This window comes from Stegastes partitus, unplaced genomic scaffold (assembly GCF_000690725.1).
Source record: "Stegastes partitus isolate 25-593 unplaced genomic scaffold, Stegastes_partitus-1.0.2 Scaffold1851, whole genome shotgun sequence".
NCBI classification, from domain to species: Eukaryota; Metazoa; Chordata; class Actinopteri; family Pomacentridae; genus Stegastes; species Stegastes partitus.
In genome coordinates this window covers 126,355-132,473 of record NW_007579582.1, presented here as the reverse complement: position 1 = coordinate 132,473, position 6,119 = coordinate 126,355, and the positions used below count along the sequence as shown (strand labels likewise).

The 6,119-nt window shown below is 47.1% G+C and overlaps 1 protein-coding gene and 1 long non-coding RNA gene across 2 annotated transcripts in view; one reads left to right on the top strand and one right to left on the bottom strand.

Moving 5' to 3' along the window:
- LOC103372883 (uncharacterized) overlaps positions 1–3,874 on the top strand; it is a 15,897-nt gene extending 12,023 nt beyond the window's left edge. The window contains exon 3 of the long non-coding RNA XR_521023.1: positions 3,789–3,874. This is a non-coding gene — a long non-coding RNA (uncharacterized LOC103372883). The remainder of the gene's footprint in view (positions 1–3,788) is intronic.
- Positions 955–6,119, bottom strand: part of rest (RE1-silencing transcription factor) — a 20,112-nt gene continuing 14,947 nt past the window's right edge. The window contains exon 6 of the mRNA XM_008302652.1: positions 955–3,462. Coding sequence (XP_008300874.1) covers positions 1,712–3,462 — 1,751 coding nt within the window. The 3' untranslated portion in view covers positions 955–1,711. The remainder of the gene's footprint in view (positions 3,463–6,119) is intronic.

Below are 6,119 nucleotides of genomic sequence, written 5' to 3'. Positions count from 1 at the left end.
AACACACAATAACACAACAAAACAACACACAACAACGCAACACAACACAACACAACACACAACACACAATAACACAACAAAACAACACACAACAACGCAACACAACACAACACAACACACAACAACACAACACAAGGGGAGGTCACCATGTTACCGTGTCAGCCTGACAGCGGCAGCTTCAGTCAGAGCGGCACAAACAGAAACGCTGACAGTGAGTCGGATGCAGCACATGATCACCTGCTGAGACACCTGACGGGACTCTCACTGATTGGTCAGGTTTAATGTTGACTTACAGGAGACACCACAGTTAGTCAGCAACACCAAAGCGCTGACAGCTCACGCCTGGACAGACACACAACACGAGCTGAACAACAACGGTCACCTCGACACTGGGTTCATAGTGGTGCTGGGATGGGTTTTGGAATGGGTTTAGAATGGTTTCAGACTGGGTGTTGGACTGGTTTCAGACTGGTTTTAGGGCTGGGCTTGTTTGGTTGTTTTGGACTGTTTTAGACTGGGTTTCTGTAGTGCTTTAGACTGGTTTTCAAATTGGGTTCAGGCTAAATTTGGACTGGCTTTAGACTTTTTAGGCGGGTTTTGGACTGGGGTTTGAATTGTTTTAGAGTGGTTTTTGAACTGGTTTTCAAGCTGGTTGGGGAGTAGCTTTCAAGCTTGTTTTGGACTGGGTTTTGTACTTGGTTTGGAATTGTTTTAGGACCGACTGGGTTTTGTACTGGTTTTCAAGCTGGTTNTGGAACATCTTTCTACATCTGATGGTGGAACATCTTTCTACATCTGATGGTGGAACATCTTTCTACATCTGATGGTGGAACATCTTTCTACAGCTGATGTGTAGAGAGGTCTGCAGAGGCTGTATAAATGTGACCAGTTTGGTGAGCCTCCATTTTCCCAGTGTAACACCTGTAACACCTGTGAACACTGTGGACATGTTGATTCCAGGTTTTGATTGTTGTCTTTTAATAATCAAAGAAGTGTATTGTTTTTTCTGACTTGTCTCATTCTAACTGTGCCTGACTGTACAGAAGACATTTCAAAGTTTTTTCTCCTTCTTGTCGTGTTGTGCTGTTTCCAGAGGGCTGCAGGACTTTACATTGCGATGAAAAATGAACCCACAGTGAGGAAAAATTACGTTCCAGAGTTCAGATGGTTAACCAGTTTCGTCTCCAAACGTTGAGCTGATGTGATATGATGGTAAATTCATTGAGAGATCCCATGAAAGTGTCAGAAAGCTGCAGCAGCAGATAGACATGCTCAGGAAATACGTGTGACACATAACGTGATGATGTTGTGATGTGTTCACAGACTGAAACTGCAGTCGGTGGCGGTGAAGTCCAAACACCAAGCGCAGCCTCAGGCCTCTAGCGCCTAGGCCCTGAACACATGATTTCCCCGACTCCGATCGCAGCTCAGGACGCTGCAGGACAAAGTGTGACGTCGAACAGTCATTTTGTGAGAGCGGCACCACCTGGAGTAAACAGAAATGAAAACCTGTGGCTGATTTTTGAAGACGGTGAAATGTTTTGTGGGTTCTTGAAAGCAGCGCTGCAGTGCTGGTGCTTGGACCTCACGCTGTGATGTGTTTAAATCTACAGGCACTCAGTGAGTTAACATAAGAACAAACATGGTGAGCTAACTGTGACAACCTGGTGTCTGTTCTCAAACTGCTGAGCGTCGGCATGCGTACAGCTCCTCATTTCTGAGCTTTGGCATCCATGTAGTAGACATTGACAAGGTGGCGGTTCAGGTGGCGGCGGTACTCCCCCTCCATGGGGAACGTACGGTCACAGAAGATGCACATGTGACTCTTGAGCTCCGTTGGCGTCGGAATCTCATCAGTGGGCGTTTCAGGGTCATTGGCCATCTTACCCGAGATGGCGCCGTTACCGTTGAGGCCAGAGTCGTCGCTGCCCTCGGAGGCGCTGTCGCTGATGTCGCTTCCCCCTTCGTGGCTGCTGTGGATGCCCTCGTCGTCCTCGGCGTCAGTGGCTTTGCTTCGCTGGCCTGGAAGCATCAGAGATGGTGGCGACGTGGGCTTCACAAAGGTCGGCGCAGGCCGGTCCTCAGCCGGAGAAGGCGTGTTGTCGGCAGAGCTGCTGCTGGGTGAAACATCCGGAGTCTTCTCTGGCTCTGTCAGAGCGGCTTGGTCTGTAAAGGAGGTGGTTTCTGTCAGATCGGCGGTGGTGGCTGGTGTTGGGTCGTCTAGCTGAGCGGATGCTTCCTGATTCTTAGATGATGGCCTCATAACAGACCCCGGCTCATCTTTTGCTTTTTGTTGCAGACTTGTGGCCTTCTTGTTGGAACTCCTGGTCTTCTTCTGCGTTCCTGGTGTCGTAGACTTGTGTGTCGTTGAACTGAACTGGCTGGTCTCGGTTGTGTCTTCTGAAGCAGATTTCAAGGCTTTCAGCCGCCTGGTTCTGGACGGGGTCTCGGAGGAGGACCCTCTGGATAAATCTAAAGCCTCCACAGCTTTCCTCTTTGCAGCCTTGTCCTTGATCAACTTCTCTTTCTGAGTTTTTGCTGCACTGTCTGGTTTCTGTGGAGCTTCTTCAACATGTTCTGGAGTTTTCTCCGACTTCTTGGATGCAGACTTGCGGGGTTTGCTGAGGCTCTTGTTCTCCTTCTTGCTGTCGGTTTTCTGACTTTCTTTATCCACTTTCTGCCTCACTGATCTCGCCTCCTCCGATCTTTGCTGGTTAGGTTTCACTGGTTCTGTTTGGGGTTTTTGTGGTTCTGCTTGGTCCTGGGTGGCGGTTTTATCCGCCGGGGGCTTCTTGACTCGCCTCTTCACCTTGCTGTCTGTGTTTACGGCAGTCGTTACCTCCATCTGGGTTTCTTTGGCAGTTGTGTTCTCTGCTGGACTTTCGTTCACCTTCTTCTGCCTCGTTGTGACCTTTTTCTCCGGTTCCACTTTGTCCTTCACCTTCGGGAGTTTCTCAGAAGTGACAGTAGATTTCTTCTGAGACTTGTCAGACGTTTCACTCTGGCCGATACTGGGCCTGCCAATCTTTCTCATCGACAGATTGATAGGGCTTGAGTCCTCTTCCCCGTCATCCATGTCAAAGTCCTCCTCAATGCTTGAAGAATTGTCAAACTTGTTGGCTTTGGAGTCAGCATTTTCCTCATCAGGACCAGATTTCTTGACACGCAGCTTGACCTTGGAAACGTCAACAGCAACATTGCAGCCAGAGTGCCGGGACTTGATGTGATACTGCAGATTGCACTTCTTGGAGGCGGCGTACTTGCAGAGCGGGCAGAGAAACTGGCGAGGGTTGAGGTGCAGCTCGACGTGCTTCTTGAAGTTGCTGCGGTCAGCCGTCTTGTACTCGCAGTAGGGACAGGACAGAGGTTTGGGGCCATTGTGGACCTGCCGGGCGTGCCGGGTCACCTCATGCTGGTTGGCTGCCAAGTAGGTGCAGCTCTCACACTTGAAAGGACGCTCACCTGGACAGAGGAAGGACAGAAGGCATTACAGGGCTACAATGGACAGTTAAAGGTAGGATCCAGAAAGCTTTCATGCCACAGGTGAGTCTCACTGTATAACGGTGATATGTCTAAAGATATCTGGGAATTTTTTAACTTAATACAGTACTTAACAAATGCATTAGACCACCACCCAGTGTCAGGTTTATGCCACAGCTTCCCTAAATAACAGCACTGGTAATTACCAACATAATTTTTTTTCATGTTTCTGTAATGGTTAATACACCAGTATGGAGAAGCTCCACACGATCCTTCTGACTCTTTGAGTTTTAAGCAGGAGGTGTCAGAAAAGTTACCACAGGCATAACTGGCTTGTGGCGGCCAAGCGTTCATAGCCACGTCGCTTTTTGATCCTTCGATGTCGGCTCTTTCTATCATTGTGAAACAGCATTCACCAAGCGGTGGATTGCTCACCCACTCATAGGGAGCATGAGCTGGGGTTAGACTGGCGTGAGACAGGTTAGTTTTACCCTACTGATGATGTGTTGTTGCAATAGCAATCCTACCCAGTACGAGAGGAACCTTAACCCAAATGATATTCTAATGCTTGAATATAATTATTATTGTCATTCATGAATTTTCACATTTACTGTTTCACAGAAAAACCAAAGAAAGAGTAAAGCACATTATTATGTCTTGATAGGATGTGAAGTTATAGTTCTGTACTTCCATTCCTGAACAGAAACATCAGTTTAGTGGTTGAATGTGATGCCTGATTCATGTCTGACTCCTCAGAGAAGCCCAGGGGCTCAGATTTAAAGGTGAATTCAGTTTAAATTCCTCATTCCTGTTTAAAATGGGAAAACATGGAGAGCTGAGTCCACATCAAAGCTCATCATGATGCTGGATGGTCTCTGAGACAAACAGGGGAAAACAGAACATGTTCTCACAGTGTGGTCAGATAAGATCTGGATTCAACTGCAGAGACTGGTTCTTATAAAATTCACCAAGGAAGAGGCAGGAAACCAAAGTTAACTAAAGTAGATGTGGACACCTCAAGACCTGAAGGACCAGAGACAGAAGGAAGAGCACTGCTGATCTTCAGCCAGAGATGAATGCTTCTAGATCAGAGTGTGAGAAAGTCTCCAGAGTGACCATAAGAGACGACTGATGGAACAAGGCTTAGAGGGAAGAAGAGCTGCTGAGAAGCCTTTACTGAGGCCTGCAAACATCCAGAAACGCCTCAGATCTGCCAGCGAGCACAAACACTGGACTGTTGGTGACTGGAAGAAGGTCCTTCGGAGAAACGAGTCCAAGTTTGAACTCTTTAGTCAGCATCATTGTGTTTCTGTCCTCAGAAAAGCTGGAGAACATTCTGATGCCAGATGCACCCACAGTGAAACATGCTGGAGGTTCCATCTTGGTACGGGCTCCATTAGTGGAAACAGTAAGTTAGTGAAAACCAACGGTATCGTGAACCAGAACGTCTACCACAACACCTTAGTGCGTCATGGACCAGAACGTCACCACAACACCTTAGTGCACCATGGACCAGAACATCTACCAAAACACCTTAGTGCATCATGGATCCCTTCTGGACTGAACCTGTTTGGTCGTGGGTACATACACCAACCAGACAATGAGCCCAGCAGACTTCAAAGCTGTGCAGAGACCATCTGACCCAGAAAAAGGAATCTGGAGTTCTGGAACTGATGAATCCTATTGAACACATTTGGGATGTCGTAATTCATAGATTGATCGCACAAAAGTTTCATCTACAGCAGGTCTGTGGGAACATCTAGAAACTATGTGGAGCTCAGTGACACCAGAGAGACTGTTGAAGAGTTCATAGAAACACTGGCAGCAAGAAGCAGCTGCTACCAAGGAGGCTGTAGGAGATCTGAGGTCTGGTCACTCTGGGTGGACTAGGAATGGTTAGGTGGTTCCGGTTATTGGCCAAATTAACAACATTTTTAGTTTTAAACAAGTTTTGTGAAAGATTTCTAAAATATTTTTGTTTTCTTGTTTTTATGACTGGTGGTCTACTAAACTGTATATGCAGTACTTTCAGAGATTATTTTTTTTAAAACTGCCCATCGACCCACTTTTAGAACATTTGTTTTGGGCTTTGAAATTTGAAGCTACATTTAAGCAACAATATATTAAAGTCAAAAAACAGAATTCTGTCTATTAGTTCTCACTATGACATTGATTCAGAATCTGCATACTGGACATAAAGATCAAATAATCTGTGATAATGGGCCAGTTCAAATATGAAAAAAGTGAAGCTGTCATGAAGAGCTCCATCTTTGAGCAAACAATCACCAAAAATGTTGATGATGCAAATGTCAACTGCTGATATTTTCTAAAGCACAGGTAGTCGTATGTCACAAAAATTGAAAAAACATATAGAGCAAAATCCATCCATCCATCTTCTCCCGCTTATCTGGAGTCGAGTTGCAGAGGCAGTAGCCTTAGCAAAGCCGCACAGACTTCCCAATCCCCTAGGCCCCTAGGCCCCTAGGCCCCTAGGCGTTCCCAGGCCAGTTGAGAGACATAGCCTCTCCCTCGTGTCCTGGGTCTTCCCTGAGGCCTCCTCCTGGTGGGACGCGCCCGGAACACCTTCCCAGGGAGGCGTCCAGGAGGCATCCGAAGCAGATGCCCGAGCCACCTCAGCT